Genomic DNA, 17,426 nt, shown 5'->3' with positions numbered 1-17,426 from the left:
TCTTGTGAAAATGCATGATTTTCATAAAGTCATTTTCTTTTCTTTTATTTGCGTTTGTCAAATACAGGAGGATTCATGTACAGATGAGGAACGGGTAGAGAGAGACTGAAGCAACTGTACAATATTTACAGAAGAGAGAAATAAGCAAACCTCCAAAATAATATTAATAATAATAATAATTATCATCGTAAACAACCAACAGATAAAAAAACAAACAGTAAACACAGACATTTTGCACACTTTAAAATCGATTACATCCCTCTGCACAGTCGTGTTTTCTTTGAGAAAACGAACACGTACACCTCTTTTTCCGCATTTTCTTTTAAAGAACAAACAGAAAGAACACGTTTCATTTTAAATACAGTTTTTTTCTTTTGCTCTATTTTCTTTTTTTTCGTTGTTGATGTTGTTGTTGACAAAAAAGGAACTACACACTGCTTTGACCCCGCTTCTTTAGTCCACATCCTGCCCGCCTTGTCCTTCAGTTGAGGGGACAGGACGTTTGGGGGTCTATGGGTGGCTCATTTCATGTACACCCTCATAAAACATGAGCATTATTATTCAAAATAATAACAGCAAACTGTCCCAGCTCTGGGAGGTAACCATGTATAAATGTCCATGTATAAATAATACAAATCATAATTGTTCATAATACATATTTATATAGAAGAGTGTGCGTGGAACATAGCATTCAAAGCTCACCTCTGCCAAACCACTGCTGACCAGTGAGGTTTTCAACCCTGTTCCCTTTGGCACTATCGTTATTTGTCTCTGTGCAGACAACTGTCTTTACACATTTGCTTTTTTTTGTTGTCGTCGTCGTTGTTGTTGTTTTCATACCGTCTCCCTGTGGCTCCAGTCGCAGGGAGCTGACACATAATGAAAGAGAGAGGAATGAAGGCTTTACAAAAAACATTTCATGTTAAAATGCAACAGCTTAAACCGCCACTGGCTCTTTCACATTCTGCAAAGGAAAATCTCATTTTCCTGCAACCTGGAGGTGCAGCGGCTTCATCTGAGAGGACGCAGTTTCTCCTCTCTCCAAACAGGACGTGTTTGGATCGTGGACAGCTGAATCTTAAGCCTTGGTGCTAAGCGTCAGCAGTTCAATAAAGGAATTGAACAGAGTCTCCAGCCAGCCCTGGTTGGCCATGCACTGCTGAACCACCTCCTCCTGACCTGGATCCTCCTCTGCTGCCTGTTCAATGCTGTCCGTCTGAGCATAGAGAATGAGAGAGAGAGAGGACAGGGTTTTTATCAGGGACACAGTGACGCATTTCTTAAGAAAAGCTCTTATTCTCGCATACCTCCTTTTTACAGTGCAGAAAGGTGTGATATTTGTAGTGATGAAGCGAGTGATAGAGACTGTATTTTCGACATGTCTCTGTTGACAGCTTCAGGTCCTGACAGGAACATAATAGAGATTGGGTTACGAGCAAAGAAAGAAAGCTCTGAGACCTCAAGATAGGCATGCATATGAAGTGCAATGACCCCAAAAACAATTTGGACACTACAGGGTTTGCTTTATTGTTCCAAACGTGACTGACTTATTTTTATCTGTGGAAAAGATGACATCTGGTTCAGCAAAAAGTTCAAATGTATTGAAAAAACATTGACAATCCACTGCATTACAACAATCTTTTCACCAAAAATGTCCTTTTATTATATAATTTATAAAAGATTTATGGTAATATTTATTATATTTACTTTAATACTGATGTTTTGTTTGAAATAAATATTTAAGTTTCATAAATTTGCAGTGTTTGAGCAGTCAAGAGTTATAAAGATAAAAAAGCATGTATAAAAGTAGTGTTCACTTGCAGAAAAACTAGAAGAAATTATACCATCCCTTACTGGTTCTTTAACCTTTGACAAGTTGTGGTGCCTCTTTTTAGCTTTGCTGGCTAACTCTCTTGATTCTTAAGCCGAGCAATAATGTATGACATATTATTTATATATATATATATATATATATATATATATATATATATATATATATATATATATATATATATATATATTTATATATATATATATTTATATATATATATATTTATATATATATATATTTATATATATATATATATATATATATATATATATATATATATATACATATATATATATATACATATATATATATATATATATATATATTTATATATATATATATTTATATATATATATATATATATATATATATATATATATATATATATATATATATATTTATATATATATATATATATATATATATATATATATATATATATATATATATATATATATATATAATTGTTATTATCATTTATTCATTATTATTTATTTTATTTTTTACTTATTAATCATGTTTACTTCGATATATATAAAATTGTAATTTAACCAAATAAAAACATTTGCATGCAAAAAAAAGCCTTGCTAATAATAATTTCATGGGTTATGGGTTTATCCTATGATCATTATGAAATAGTGACTAGTGAAATAGAAAATGTTTTTTTGTGAAAACAAAAAAAAAAAGATTATGACAGTTTTAGGAAATAAGCATTCATCAGGTCCAAACACACCCAGAATGTATAACTGTATGAGGGTAAAACCATGCTTTAAAGCAATTCACAGAATAAATAAAGCCTTATAGGGTTTAGAGTGAAATGAGTCTAATTACAATTTTTTCTAACGGTTTACACAAATTTTCAAAACCCTGTCACTTTTTTGTCAAAACTCTACAAACACCACTTAAAACTGCACACACAAACTGCCTCACATTTGCATTCAAAATGCCATAAACATGTCAGAACGAAGAATTAGCATCAAATGGCAAACACTTCTTTGTTAATAGTAAATGTTTGGATATAGCATGTTGTTCTAAATCTAAAGCTCTTAAGTTGCTGTTTCGTAGGCTTAAATCTACATTTCAATACAAAGTTCTACAGTGAAAATAATCTGCTGAGAAGGTAACAGGTACACTGTACACACCAATCACATGAAGAAACAGAAAAAATTTAGTAGTCCAAACATTACTGTTGTATACAGTAGCATACAACAAAACCATGAACATGCTGGACGTACAAATGTAAACAAATAAATAAAATTAAAAATATATGTAAAGCGGAATTATATATATATATATATATATATATATATATATATATATATATATATATATATATATATATATATATATATATATTACAGTAAAGAACAAAATTGCATGCGTGTGGTCTTGGGGGGGTAGTCCATTGCCTGAAGAAGCTTAAGAACTTAGGGTATATTAAACTTGCCAGTGGCAGGCTGAGAAGAATTCCTCTGTTCTTTTGTAAAGGAATTTAGGACTTAGAAAATGTAAATACGCGTTTGGTACAAAACTACAATTCATGGAAAGGTGGCAAACCAGCTTTTGTTTTTTACCCAAAACAGCCCAGTTCTGTAAGTTGAGTTATTTCACTCTGATTTTAATGTTTTAAAACCAGTTTTAACCCTGGTTATCACATTCTATGTGTATTTGGACCTGATGAATGCTTAGTTTCTAAAACAGTCATAATCTTTTATTTTGTTTTCACATAAAATCATATTTGAATTCACGAGTCATTTCTTTATAATGATCATAGGATAAACCCAAAAATTATTATTAGCAGGGATTTTTTTTTGCAGGCATTGTTTAAATTTGACATTTATTATGTGTGTGCGTGTGTATAAATATAAATTTAAAGTATGAAAATTCCCCTGGAATAAATGTATTAAGTTTTATTTTAAAACTTTTATTAAGTTTTCTACATGAAATATCAGTTACAATATTCATTTTATAATTATCCTTTAAAGTTGTTGTTAACACAACTCCAAATAAACACTTCCCACTCTCAACAGCCTATAGCTTCCCACTAAAAAAAATAGATAAACATAATTAATAAGTTTAAAAAAATAATGAATAAAATAAATAATAATAATAAAGATAAAAAGAAATAATAATGAATAATAAATCTGTAATCATATATTACTGCTCAGCTTAAGAATTAAGAGAGTTACCCAGCAGATAAGCTAAAAGGAGGCCCCACAAGTTGTCAAAGGTCTTTAAAGAACCAGTAAGTGATGGTCTAATTTCTTTCAGTTTAATGCAAGTACCACTTTTATTCATGCTCTTTGGTCACTTTTGGCCTATTTATAGGCCTTTACTACAGTGACAGGTTAGTAATCAGTTAAGAAATGAGTGTGTCCACATTTGAGTAGTGTGTGTGTGAGAGAGTGTTTCATTTTGAATGTTTGTGTTTGGAAAAGGAAAGCATGTAGCTTCCCTTTAGATCTTTGTTTTTTAGGTAGCGTTGTTTGTAGTGTTTTGAAAAAAAGTGTTTTATTCAATAAAAATCTGAGTTCAAGGCTTTGAAACAGTTTCTGGTTTTGGAGATTTGCAGTGTAGTTTTGCATTTTGAGTAAGATGTTTGAGAAATTGTGTGACATGAAATGATTGTGTGTGTAACCAATTGGAAAAAACTGTAATGTATGAATATGACCACATTATACAACAAAACATCACAGCAAATAGCAGATACAAGCAAATGATGCCTTTTTTAGCCTTTTTGCAATGACATTTAATCAGATGGTCCCAGGTGATTCTAGTGGAGGTTTAAAATCCCTCAAGTTCACACAGGCGATGTGGCAGAGACCACAACACATTTATGATTTGATTAGATTCAGTAGCCTGCGATCGTTATGTCGATACTGCAATATAATGTGCCTATAGTACACAGCCAGCTACATTTTAACTCATAAATGCTACCAAAATATACCATGAATATTTAATTGTAATCTCTAAAACAAATGTCGGCCACAAGTCTGATGAAAGCTTGAGGAATCAGACAAGTAATGAGAGTCAAGAGAGTTTTTAATCTTATGTGCTCAGAAAGATGTTGTTTCAGATTATTATTCACATATTTCAGATCACTCCATAATCATGTATCCATATACCCCTATAAACGCTGCATTTAGGTGTATCTGAAGCATCCAAACACCTTTCGGGTTGCTTGCTGAACAGCTAAACTAAAAGTGCTAGCATGCTGCTTTACTTACTAAATATAATTATGTAAACAATCCACTGCAGAACTTGCCTGCTGTTTGGGAAGGCTCCTTTTGACTCTGTTGAGAGTTTTCCTGTTATAACCTTCCCCACCCAGATGCACTTTCACCGCTCCAGAGTCCAGGGGGTCTGCGGTCATCTGAGGGAACATGTGCAGTGCTTCCTATTTAAAGAACAAGAGAGACTGAGTCAGAAACTGACTTAAAACACAGATCAGGAGGCCTTGAGTAGCATTTAGGTATTCCTGAAAGCCATTGTTGTCACCTGATGCTGGACACTTATGTTGAGCCTTCTCAACAGCCTCCGTTTCTGTTCGTTGAGGATGCTGTCAATCTTCCGCATGGGTGGGAGATAAAGCTCATCTGTGCAGAAAAGGGGAGGAGTTAAGAGATAATGTGCTGGTTTTTAATTTGTTAAATGACGCCTAAGAGCTGAGGGTTTTGTAAAACTAATACATTCACATTTGTATAAACACATCACACTTAAAAAAAACAAATCAAAACTTCTTTAAACATTAGAATTGTCTTTACTGTAACTTTTGATTTATATTATTTGATTATTTATTACTATACTTATTTACTTCTAGCAAATTAAAAGCACAAACTGGCGTACTGAAGAAGAAGCTCTTTTAGTTTAAAACGTTTTCCTGATACTAATATATTGTATAATATAACATTATATAATACATTTCCCAGAGATGGGTTGCGGCTGGAAGGGCATCCACTGCGTAAAAAACCAGCTGGATTAGTTGGCGGGTCATTCCGCTGTGGCGACTCCAGATTAAGAAAGGGACTAAGCCGAAAAGAAAATGAATGAATGAATGAATGAATGAATGTTTGCTCTTGCTGGTAAATAAACAACTTAGAACTACCATCAGTCCATTCTGATTGTGCAATAGGTAAGTGCTGCGTTGCGTCTCGAAATTTTTTTGACTTGGTAATCTTCTGTAGTTCATTTAATCCAGTTTATTTAGTATTTATTTATATATAACAAGTAGAAACATAAGAAAGCTGATTTATAGTACAACCTGAAGCATCATTTTAATTGAATGCAACATTGATACCATTGTTTTCACATTTAAAGAATTAGTTCACTTACAAAATGTAAATTACTAACATTGGTCCAACTGTAAGCATACATAGCTCCAAAAACACTTTTGTATGCAAAAATAAAAAAAACAGCCCTGTAAATAGGATTTTGCTCACTTGCTTGTTTACTATAGGTATAGGTTTGATGTATTTGCCATTATGAAGTCAGCAGTGCAACACATATGCATCAAATTCCCATAGTATTTATGCACCCTGACCTGATATGAAAGATACATTTCAACAACTAGTTCTTGGAGCTTTGTATGGTTACAGTCATATGGAATGTCTTCACAAATATTTTTGGTTCCTTTTCTGGACTTTGAATGTCTTGTGACTATTGCTTTCTATGAAGGATGAGGGAGCTCTCGGATTTCATCTAAAATATCTGTATTTGCGTTCTGAAGGTGAACGAAGATCTCAGGGGTTTGGAACGACATGAGGTTAGTAAATAATAACATCATTTTTATTTTTCTTTGAACTGACCCTTTAACATTTGAAACAAAAATGTAATTGTTTGGTGTTAGGAAAAACATGTAAGTCTTAAAATTACATGTAAGTTATTGCCGCAAGACAACAACAAAATGCCAAAACTAATCAATGATTTTGAGGACATCAAATGAGTCATTGAGTGCAATGAATAACCAAATGCGTTCTAGAATTTAAAGCAATACACTACTACACCACCTAAACTACCAAAGATGATAAAACAACAGCTAAAATCATTGGCTTGTTCATACCTTACAACAGTATGTATAATATTTCATGGTATTACTCTGTTATTTACAGTCTGCGCCACTCTACCACGTGACCACAAATATATATATATATATATATATATATTGTAATCAATGACAATGAAGATAACACGTATGGTTCTTCACTCAACAAATGCTTACCCTTTAACTGTCTGCTCTACCAAATGGTTGACCATATTTTGTTGAAAATAATTTTCATATTTTGAATAATGGTTTACACGCACAGCATTGATTGTTTACAAAAAAATCTAACAAACATAATCCTGTTGCACTACTACACTTGATTTTGGTTTTATTGTAAAAACTCAAGAAAACGTGTTAAATGAGAATGTGAAATATTTTATGGCATACTTCAAAAAATAAAGATGATTTAGTATTTAAAAATCTTTTAGTTTTTAAATAAATTGGTCTTACACTTCCTATTTTCATATTTTTCATAGTATATATTTTACTTCTGGTACTTTTAACATAAATCGACATATCAACCATTTGGTAGAGGCTGATAATTTAGAAATTATGGGATGTGTTGAAAAAATGGGATGTGTTTAACTAGCGACATTAGGAGTTAAGAAATGCAATCCAAAACATTTTTTTAGAAGGAAACAAGAAGGAAACACAGATAAACAAGTAGGAAATGTCCAGCATGAATACACTTATTCATTTGTGCTCAGTTATTCTGAACTTGTTTCTATTAGAAATGAAAAAGAGATTCACCGTGAGCATATCTACACTAGTCAACATTTGAAGTGGATCAAAACCTTTCTTCAAAGTTGTCCTAAAACTGTTGAAAAACACCCATTCTTCCTGTTTTATAATCATTTAAAAATTAAAGTTGATATAACTATATATAACTATATAAAATAAATGGCTGTTTTAAACAGTTTTTGATTTTTTTTGCACGTTAAACTAATGTTAAATTACTTATTTTTTAGTTTAAGTCCTCATGAACCAGAATCTGCGACCGTTATTTTTTGGATATTGTGAAGCAGTTCCTATAGAAACGGAATATTAAAGGAGCAAACAGTGTGCGCGGCTTGTTTTTCTAATGTAAGCTCATTGAGCGTAATAAAGTAGGCATTTCATTCAGAGAGATGGGAAAAAGAGTTAGGGCAGAGTTATTACAACCTAACAGACACCTCCTGTTCACTATTTCTGTTTGTTGTCAAAAGTAACGCTTGGAGGGGTGTGGTTAAGCATGTTTACCTCAAAATCATGTAATCTGACAATTTAACAAAGCAAACAGGAACCGCATTTTCAGATAAAAATGAAAGATTAGATGGGCAAACCATCTTTTTTTTCTTAATAACATTCACAGATGAATTGTTCACCTCAAAACTGGTAATGTGAGCTAACAAAATCTAGATTTCTTGGGGACTTTAAATTTGTCTTTAGGCCTGGACAGATGACATCATCTGCTTCCCCACAAAAACGAGCTATGCGTACATTTAAACACTTATGTTATGAAACTTAATGTAACTGCTTTCATCAGTCACCGCAGCTTTCCTCTTTCCTCAGCATCTTTTCCTTGTCATTATTCTTCCAGTCTCACCTCATTGTGCTCTCTCTCAACCTCGCTTGCTTTATTAAACTTCTCTTTCATTGCTCTGTCTGTCTTTCTCTCCCTTAATCACCTCCACCACTCCTCCACACATGCACTTTATATTTATCAAATGATGAGGCTCACCGTTGGTGTCCTCCAGAGCCTGGATCATGTCAGGGTCCAAAGCGGTGCTGACCAGCATCTCCACATAACTGCGAAACATCTCTCTCATGGCCCGACTGTTCATCCCACTGCGTGTGGATACTGAGGATTGAACACATGCAAAACAAATGACAACAAAGCCTTAAGTAATTCATTCATATTCAAAATGAAGATCAGAGAGATTAAATGAAATCAGAGAGATTTCTGAACATATCCTGCATATAATGTGAGGTTAACTAAATCCAATGGTCATCGTGGCATATATTGAGCTGATTACAGACTATATCAGTATCATTTTTCTGTTACTAAATTTTAACTGTTGCGCATCTCACGGACAGCGAGAATCACCAACAAAAAGTCCTAGGGTACATCAAGCCAAAGACCTAGCTGGAAGTCAAGATTAACAAACAGAAATGATCCGATTTTGGCCATGTCGGGAGAAAGGCCGCCCAAGACCTCGTTGGCTTGATACTGTCAAACCTGATACCAACATGAGTATGCGCAAACTCAAATAACCGGTGATTAATAGAACTGTGTGGAGAGAAATGATCCATAGAAAGATCGAATATCAACCTCAATTAAACGGATACCTGACAGAAATTTTAACAATATTTGGTAACAATTTAGGATTGATTAACATTTCTTAGTACCCGATCAAGCCTAACTTAAAAGTACTGCATTGGAATCATTTTAAATACTTAAGTCAAGTCATATTGAGCTTTTTTGTCATTTCACTACATGTGTGGAGATATAGTAGAACAAAAAGGTGTGTCTCGCAGGACCAAGGTACTACATCAATAAACAATCAAAAATATGAACACAATACTGAACTTTAAACCTATATATAATTAACATACCGGAGCAGTAATCTCACTATACAAACTACTAACTATACATATTTAAACTATACACATAGCCTAAGACAGAACGTACAGGTAATTTTACACAGTATTATTCATTTGAATTGGTTTTAAATGGACTTGTAATTGGTATTATATAGTAAATAATATAATGTATAATAATAAAATACTTTGATATATATAATTATATATCAGGATAAATGAGTACACCCACTTTGGATATTTTTATCATTTTCTTGGATGTAGTCCAAATATTTTGATGCATTTAAACAAAATAGTTTTATACACATTTATATGAGTGTGGTCATCTAACATCATTAGGAATAGAGACATAATAATTAACTTAATTTTGCTAACAAAACTACACAATTTTATATTTTCATGATTCTTGACTTTTCCTATTTATTCAATTTTTAATATATATTTTTTTTACCAGCATGTTCATTGGGGCGTATAAAAACTGCACTGTCATCTTCAGTTATTTTGTTAGATTAGTCAGTACCAAAGTCCACACTAGAGCTAATCTAATGTATTTACACAAATATCTGTACAGTGTGTACTCATTCACGCTGGACACTGTAAATATCATACTGAAAGACTACCATATTTAAATATCATGGCCTACACTTCTGTTCAAAAGTTTGGGCTCAGAAATATTTTGCTTAAAAAAAAAAAAAAACTTTTATTAAGCAAGAACATTTTTCATTTTCAAAAGTAATTTTTGTCACAAATTAGTTTTATTGTTTTATTACATCTAAATCCTGTTATTTTAAACTTTTCAATAAAAAAAAAATCCGATATTAACAACCGAAAATTAATATTCATCATTGCACTGACTATAGTTATTAAATTAACTATTTTTAACGAACTGAAACTGTACCATAAAGGGTAAATGAACGAAAGGCCTACAAGTGGTCACATAATTTTCAATGTTGTAGACCAAGTCAAGTCAAGTCAACTATATTGTCATTCAGCTACATGTGTGGACATACAGACACACGAAATGCCGTGTCTCGCAGGACCACAGTGCTAAATAAATTAATCATAAATACAAACACAACACTGGACATGAGCTATTTAAAAAAAAAACTATGCATAACTAACTAATACTATAAGATACTTAACTAAACACACAAGACAAAGCTATACAAGTACTTTTATTTGTGACTGAACAATGCTGTGCAGGATGTTGTGCAAGAGAGGTATTAAAGGTGAATATTATGCAAACGAGGTATTTAAGTTTGAAGCAGCAGTGCAACATGATTGTGGTACATTTACAGTAAACATCGTTTTCATTATTGAGTTCTTGTAAGATGGAGTTTAGATAAAAATGTCAGGTGCAGAAGAGAGAAAAGTGTTTCCACAGGTGGTTTGTCAAGCCCACTTACCAGAATGAAGCACAATTGAAATGCAGAATGTTTCTAAGATACATGAAGTGAAAGTGTCTATAGTGCAAATGTGCAACCTGGTGCAAGACTCAGAGAGACAAGACGGTGTCTTTTTCAGATTACCGTGCAAAGAATGTGAAAACATGTCAAACGGTTTAAAATAAAGTCAGTCGTTACGGATAACCTGATACAACAATCGAAAAAGTCTTGAAGGAACTCTAAAATGAAACTATAAATCATTATTCACAGTGTTTTGAAGTGCTCTTGATGTCAGTATTGTGCATGTGAAAATCAGTATTGTGAATACAATGAATGACTGAATATGGGCATATTTCATACACACCTTCATCATCACTGGGCGGCTCAGGCGAAGAGTCTGAATCTGAAGAAGAGGGCACTTCTTTCAGCCACTTCTTCCTCTTTTTGGGTGGAGGTTCTGCCTTTACTTTGACAGGCCTGCTTCTCGTCCTGTCAGCACGCTTCTCTCCAACTTTCTTGTCCTCTTTGACCCTCCCGCGCTCCACCAAGGCCGGTCTCCTGTCCAGCTTCTCTTGAGTCTGTCTCTGTTGGAGTTTCTTTTCCTTCTCTCGCTCTTTCTCCTTCTCCTTCTCTCGTTGTTTTTCCCTTTCCTTCTCTCTCTGTCTTTCCCTTTCTCTTTCCTTCTCCATTTGTTTTTCCTTTTCCCTTTCTCTCTCTCGTTGTTTTTCTCTTTCCTTCTCCTTTTCCCTTTCTTTTTGTTTCTCCCTCTCTTTCTGCTTTTCTAGCTCTCGCTCCCTCTCTTTCTCCTTCTCCTTTTCTCGGCGAGATTTCTCGATCTGCTCCCTCTCTCGTTCCCGTTCCTTTTCTCTTTCTCTCTCCTTTTCCTTTTCTCTTTGCTCCCGTTGCTCTTTCTCCCGTTGTCTTTCTCTCTCCTTCTCTCGATCGTCTCGTTCCATGCGAGGTGGAGTCAGGCTCCGTACAGGTTGTGGTTTAGGGAGCGACTGGCGCCTGATGGGAAGAAAAAACATTTCTCTTACCCATGTTTATTGACAATAAACTGATGAACTTGACAGCTCCAAGAAATCTGAATCTGCTATCATTAACTCTCACGTAGCTTTAAATTTGAACTCTGTAAAGATTTTTCTAAGCCTTTTGCATATTGTGACAGGGTCATTTTTAGTGATGAATATCAGACAAGCTATGCAGCAGGTGGGCTGTCACTGGCATCAAATGTCATTAGTCTCATGTGTCTCAAAATCAAATGTCATAATGTCAAGTCCGAGGAACATAAACCATCTGAGAGCTGCTGCACTGGGAGATTATCAGTGGATAGATACTTATTTTCCCGTCAGACAAATATGGCCCTGTTTACACCTTGTATTAAGATCCTTATTCTTGATCCGATCACAAGGGGATATTACGGCAGATTTAGCAGGGTGTGGAACATTTTTAGCTTGTCCACCTTCATCCACTTTCAGAGGCAAACAAAAACATTGATGCAGCCAATTCCATTTGAACCTGCCGACTGACCTAATTCTTCAAATTTTTAGGATGTGCCGTTAAAGCACACTAAGCATGGGCTGGTGTAAGATTCTGACGGTATGATAACCTTGATATTATAACGGTATTGTGATCAGTTCTTTTAAAATGTCTGAATTTAAAAAATCCCTTTTGAACACAGTCTATTTTATTTTAAGAAACATTTTTTATATTTTGGCTTTTTATTTTAACATGTCAGGATAAACAATTTAAATAAATCGCTGACTATCTCCATAACAACTTTAAAAGGCTTTCTTTTCTTTATATATAAAGTAAAGCCACTGCACTGTTCAGCTCTACAGCATGCTTGGATGTTGGTGTATAAGTAACTTGTTTTTTCAAACAATTCCTGAATTGTGGGCTGACCAGTAGCATTTGATTTAGAGAGTTCTTTTGCTGTGGATACGGTTGCCCTAAAAAACACATGTACATAAAAAAAGCATGTACATATACCTTATAGGATATAGGAATGGTATAAAAGAAGATAAATGTGGTTTCAAAACCTTGACTTTTCCAAACCTCTGTAAACCTTGAAAGCGGTTATCATCCCATCCCTAAAGCACACTAGACTAGATTATTTTTTTATCTGAAGTTGTTAATTTGGTTGAAGAGGCATAAATGTAAAATGCAATGTTCTCTAACCAGTGCTGATTCTCATGAAAAGCCACGGCTTTCTATGTTTTGCAGCATTCAGTTATTGTGCATCATCTCCTTTCATGTTCATAATGCAAGTTGCTTATTTTACAATATTAGGCTACAAGATCAAAAAGCGGCTTGTATATAGACCTGGCCATAGATCCTAAGAACTCTGAAAAGTGGACAGAAAAATGGATTAAAACTAGGGTGTGAATTATAAAGGAGTATGGCGAGATGGACCCCCCCTTTTTAACGCTTGATACCCCCTGAAGGACATCAAAACAACATGTATAGGGGGTCAGCTCTGTAATAATGAGAAATAATTAGCTCTGCTTTGTATTTTAAATAATAATGCTAATAATTAAAATTAATACAAAAAAATGTAAATAATAATATAAATCTACATTTGACCACCCCTATAATGGTTCATACTACTGTGAATGCATGATCGCACCAATCATTCTGCGAGAAAAAACTCAATCAAGAGACTGAAACCGGCAGATCTAGAGACAATGTAACACAAGACTGTTTTCTCATAAAATAGCTTTGTTTCTACTTACAGCCTAAAAGTCAAGTCAAAATAGATGCATAGTTTGACTTACAGTAACCTTAGAAGTAGCTTATTAGATACTGTAGGTCAGAATACACTAAATATCCCTCAAAATACTGAAAACTTAAATAGATTTATTAATAAATAAGATTAACTGAAGCGTGTATTACAAAAACTAACATTACAGAAAAAGTTGACCCCTCTGATCGTCAATGTATAATTCGCACACTGAATAAAACATCAGGTATAAACAGGAATGTGTTTCCCTCTTCTGTTTTCTACAGACCAAAATTGACCTTAATATCAGGTGAGAACAGAGCCGTAACAAGTGGAGTACATTTATTCTGTGAAAACAAATCTGCTTCACAGTGAAAAGCAACAGCATGAGAGTTTTGAACAGCATGAGGGTGAGTAAATGATCACAAATTTCTATGATTGACAGTAACTACTGCATTAACTGCTACATATCACAGGACCACAGTAGCTCCAGAAGGTCATTTAGGGTGAAATTACCTCAGTGTGAGACTGGGCCGATGCCAAGGTTTCCGCGAGCACACTCGAACGTAATCCTTTTTGTTCACATTCTCCAGGAACTTGACATATAAACGCTGATAGCGCATCTTTGCATCTCCGAAGTAGCCCAAATACTGCCAATGAGTGACAGAGGACAGATAGTTTGAGTTCACTGTGGTGACTACATTTTAATGCAAGCAGACATGCTATCTAGGGAGACACTCACATTACTGGTAGCACAAAACTGCCGCTGTCCATCCTTGATTTCAGGAGCAAACTTCTGCAGCAGAGCTTTCTGGACCCTCCAGATAGGAGGAGGCTCTCGCCCGGTCTGCAGCGCCAACTGAGAAAAGAAGAGAGAATTAAGAATTTGATATAGAAGTTTTAATGTTATACAATGGAGATTAAAATGAAATAACCAACTATTTTTTATAGTTCAAGGTGACATAGTTCTATTTGTATTTATCCTTACAGGAGTAAAAAGTAACATGTATTGTAAAGCAGACTTTAAAAAGTCTTAATGGACAACCAGTTCAACATTACAGCTGAAATCGTTTACCAGTTTAAAAAGACAAGATGAGTACTGGCCATGAAGTTTCTAAACATTATGCACTGCTCAGTCAAATTAGTCAAAATATTAGTTCTGATAATATGGGAAAAAGATTTAGGATGCACATTTGAATATTTGCTGGCAATTTAAAATCATGTCCAGAGATGTTAGAACACATCTTATACCGTTTAAAATTTTTACTGGACCCCTAAGAGACTGTTAAGAGCAGGTTTCAAAAACAATCCAGAATGCTGGCGATGCCAGAAAGAAGCAGGTGACCTTTTTCATGCATTATGGCAATGCCCAGAAGTCCAATATTTTTAGAGGGAGGTGCATGAATACCTTATATACCTAATATTGCACACCCAGTATGACTTTTGCCCATGCCTATACATACTTTAAGACCCTTTCCCTTAAGCCACATGAATAAAGCTGAATCACAGTGTATACAGAGCTGTATCATGTTAGGCAGATGGATGATTGCTAAAAACTGGAAATTTTCCAGTAGACCTCCGATCTTTGAGTAGATTTCGGAGTTAGGACGAGTTTCGAAAAACTCTCCTACAGTTTATATGGAAGGATTGACATTTATGTTGATAAATAGGAAAAATTTCTGCAATACACAATGCTAGCAAACATGTAATAAGACAAAATAATAATTAAGGCTATGATATTAGCAACCCTATACCCCCTTTTTTGTATGTGTAATGGTTTGGTTTACTTATTCAATTTATATGACTATTTATTTATTGTATTTATTTATTTTGTATTGTTCTGCTTTTATGTTAATGCTCTCTATTTGATATTCATCTGCATTATTTGAAATGAGAAAAATCAATAAAATCTAAAAAAAAAAAAAAGAAAAAAAGAAATAGAAAGACAAGATGAAAATCTGATTAGAAGCATGATGTGTAAACAACTAATTTTCATGTTTATACTGTACCATCTACATATGGTACAGGTTTGGGGGGTCTGACCCTGCTAATTACCATTTGATCCTCCCTGAAGGACATAAAAACAAGATGTATGGAAAGTGCTAAGGTTTAATTAGTTAACTCTGATCAGTAACTTAAATAATATTAATAGTTAAAATATATTTATACAGTTGAAGTCAGAATTATTAGCCCCCTTTAATTTTTTTTTCTTTTTTAAATATTTCCCAAATTATGTTTAACAGAGCAAAGAAATTTTTCACAGTAAGTTTAGTATTTCGACTAAAATAAAATCATTTTTTAATAAAAAAAAAAACATTTTAAGGTCAAAATTATAAGCCCCTTTAAGCTATATTTTTTGATAGTCTACAGAATAAAACCATTGTTGAACAATAACTAGCCTTATTAATTCAAGTGTCTTGAAAAATATCTAGTCACATATTATTTACTGTCATCATGGTAAATATTAAATAAAATCAATATTATATAATAAATATAAATAAAAATATTATGTTTAGAAATGTGTTGAAAAAATTGTGGGAAAAAATAAACTTCAACTGTATATTTAACCACCCCTATAATGGTTCATACCATTGTAAATGCATAATCATGTCAAGCAGTCTATGCAAGAAGTAATTCAACAGCCTAAAACTGCAGCTCAAGAGCACAAACAGATATTATAATTGTTCACATAAAACACATTTCTTGTAAAATAGGCATTTAATCTACGCCTAAAAGTAAAATTGGATGCATAGTTTGACCTACAATAACCTCTAAAATAGCTAATCAGAGGACATTGTAGGTCAAAATACACAAAATTTCCCTCAAAATATTGAAAACGTAAGACCTTTTATTCATAAATTGAATGGAATTAAAATTAATGCTTACATTTAATTCACAGAAGCATGTGTATTACACAAACTAACATTACCAAATAAGTTACCCGACACTACCCGATTGTCAATGTATAATTCGTACCCTGTACATATTTGTCTCCTGCTTGTCTAGTCAGGGCAGTTAAACAAAAGCTTTTCACTACATGCCATACTGTGTACGATTGTAATCAAACTTTAATGTGTCAAAATAACAGTAGAATTTATGTATTACAGCTTTTAACCACACAATGGAAGTGCAGAGGAGCAGATTTGTTTTCCAACTTTCCTCTTTTACGTTCCAGGGAAGAAAATAATTCATACAATAAATGGTAAGCCAGCATTTTCCTTCTCAATCCCTTTAAGCATCTAAATATTATTTCTATACATAAAATAAGACAATAAAACAAAAGCAGAGAATTTGTTTCTACCTTGAGTGCACCAATATCTTCTGTGCGCACCACAAATTCATCCCGCTCTCTGAAGATCCCCTCCCCCCCACTCTCGCTGTCATCATCCTCACTCTCTCCAGCAATGGCCGCGTTGGACTGTTTCTTAGCCAGGTGCAGTGACGTGATCTGAGGCGTCGGGGCATCTTCGGGGGTGGGGGGTGATTCTGGGGAGGGCTGGGGCAGCTCTTCGGGAGGAGGTGGAGAGGGGGATGGTGGTGGTGTGGCGGAGGGGGGCAGCGTGGGTGGAGGCGGGGAGGGAGAAGGGAGAGCAGGTGGAGAAGGACTGGGAGGGAGGGAATTGTGCAGCGGCGGCTGTTGCGGCTGTTGCTGTATATTCTCCTCCTCTTCTTGAGATGGCAGAGGGGAGGGGAGAAAGAGAGGTGGAGGAGGAAGAGGAGATGGCGAGGAAGAGGTTGGGGGAGAGGGGGAAAGAGATGGAGGAGAAGGGGGAGCAGGAGGTGACTCCAACGGAGACCCTAAAACATAGTGTGCGATTGAGAAAAGAAGGAGGTATTAATATTCCATATGAATGTTAAACTTGACTG

General features: G+C 34.3%; 2 protein-coding genes across 4 annotated transcripts in view; both read right to left on the bottom strand.

The window, feature by feature from the left end:
• The window catches only part of tbc1d10b (TBC1 domain family, member 10b), a 442,453-nt gene that overhangs the window by 341,060 nt on the left and 83,967 nt on the right, over nt 1-17,426 (bottom strand). The window lies entirely within an intron of this gene.
• The window catches only part of prr12b (proline rich 12b), a 34,999-nt gene continuing 17,573 nt past the window's right edge, over nt 1-17,426 (bottom strand). For both annotated transcript variants that reach the window (XM_087244723.1, XM_087244724.1), the window contains exons 8-16: nt 16,861-17,357; nt 14,302-14,418; nt 14,076-14,209; nt 11,202-11,845; nt 8,593-8,712; nt 5,330-5,427; nt 5,097-5,228; nt 1,308-1,403; nt 1-1,216 (exon numbers count right to left, since the gene is read on the bottom strand). In XM_087244723.1, the coding sequence (XP_087100849.1) occupies nt 1,079-1,216; nt 1,308-1,403; nt 5,097-5,228; nt 5,330-5,427; nt 8,593-8,712; nt 11,202-11,845; nt 14,076-14,209; nt 14,302-14,418; nt 16,861-17,357 (1,976 nt within the window). In that variant the 3' untranslated portion in view covers nt 1-1,078. The remainder of the gene's footprint in view (nt 1,217-1,307; nt 1,404-5,096; nt 5,229-5,329; nt 5,428-8,592; nt 8,713-11,201; nt 11,846-14,075; nt 14,210-14,301; nt 14,419-16,860; nt 17,358-17,426) is intronic.

The sequence above is a fragment of the Danio rerio genome, chromosome 3, assembly GCF_052040795.2.
Source record: "Danio rerio strain M-AB ecotype USA chromosome 3, GRCz13ab, whole genome shotgun sequence".
Lineage (NCBI taxonomy): Eukaryota > Metazoa > Chordata > Actinopteri > Cypriniformes > Danionidae > Danio > Danio rerio.
The sequence above is the reverse complement of the archived record's forward strand: the minus strand, read 5'-3'. Positions and strand labels throughout refer to the sequence as shown.